This window comes from Pteropus alecto, unplaced genomic scaffold (assembly GCF_000325575.1).
Source record: "Pteropus alecto unplaced genomic scaffold, ASM32557v1 scaffold96, whole genome shotgun sequence".
Taxonomy (NCBI): Eukaryota; Metazoa; Chordata; class Mammalia; order Chiroptera; family Pteropodidae; genus Pteropus; species Pteropus alecto.
The window spans coordinates 524,755-525,562 of record NW_006438979.1 but is presented as its reverse complement, the minus strand read 5'-3'; the positions used below and the strand labels follow the sequence as shown (position 1 = coordinate 525,562).

Genomic DNA, 808 nt, shown 5'->3' with positions numbered 1-808 from the left:
GCGCGGTGGACTGCGCGGTGGACTGCGCGGTGGGATGCGCGGTGGACTGCGCGGTGGGATGCGCGGTGGGACGTGGGGCGGGACGCAGGGTAGGACTTGGCGGCCTGATTTCGGAACGCATCATAGCTGCGGTGGTTTCGCCGTGACCCCAGCGACGGATGGCGGTTCCTGCCTGACTCGCAGACGACTCCACATTCACGCTCGAGGCGGCGGTGGCGGCAGCGCGTCCCTCCTGTTGAAACGGCGCAGACGCTGCAGCAGAAGGCGAGGCCTCGGACGGGGGGTCCAGGTCGCCCCACTCCGTGAACACGGACGGGCGGGTGCCGGTTTCCGGAGAGGCGGGAGCAGGCGTGTCTGTCTGCAGCGCCCCGGGCTGGGCTGCCCTCGGGGTCCCCCAGCTTCTGCTTCCCAGAAAGCCAGATTCTTCCGTAAACGCTCCCACAGTGGACGCCCCGGAGCCAGAAGGTGACGGGACGTTAATGACCGAGTCGGCATCAGCGGCTACATGGACAGTTCTATCGTCATCGGTGTTTGTGCCACCATCGTTCTCAATGTCCTTTGGGCGTGAGATTGGTGCGGCTGTGACTGCCAGTGTCCCTTGCAGCGTCCCCTGAGATAAATGTGTCTCTGAGCTCGTCGTCACGTAGCCTTCCACCCTGCTCATGTGGCGTGGCTCCCCTGTCCTCAGGAGAAGGGTCGTGGATGAGAAACTCGTTTCTGCAGTGGGCGCCGTGCCATCTGTGGTGAGACCGGGCGTGGACGCAGGCGCCGTGGCCAGCCCGCCGTTCCGGTGCCGGTGCCGGTGCGG

At 66.1% G+C, this 808-nt stretch overlaps 1 protein-coding gene across 1 annotated transcript in view; it reads right to left on the bottom strand.

Moving 5' to 3' along the window:
• MXRA5 (matrix remodeling associated 5) overlaps nucleotides 1-808 on the bottom strand; it is a 22,359-nt gene that overhangs the window by 10,387 nt on the left and 11,164 nt on the right. The window contains exon 6 of the mRNA XM_025049758.1: nucleotides 182-556. Within this exon, the coding sequence (XP_024905526.1) occupies nucleotides 182-556 (375 nt within the window). The remainder of the gene's footprint in view (nucleotides 1-181; nucleotides 557-808) is intronic.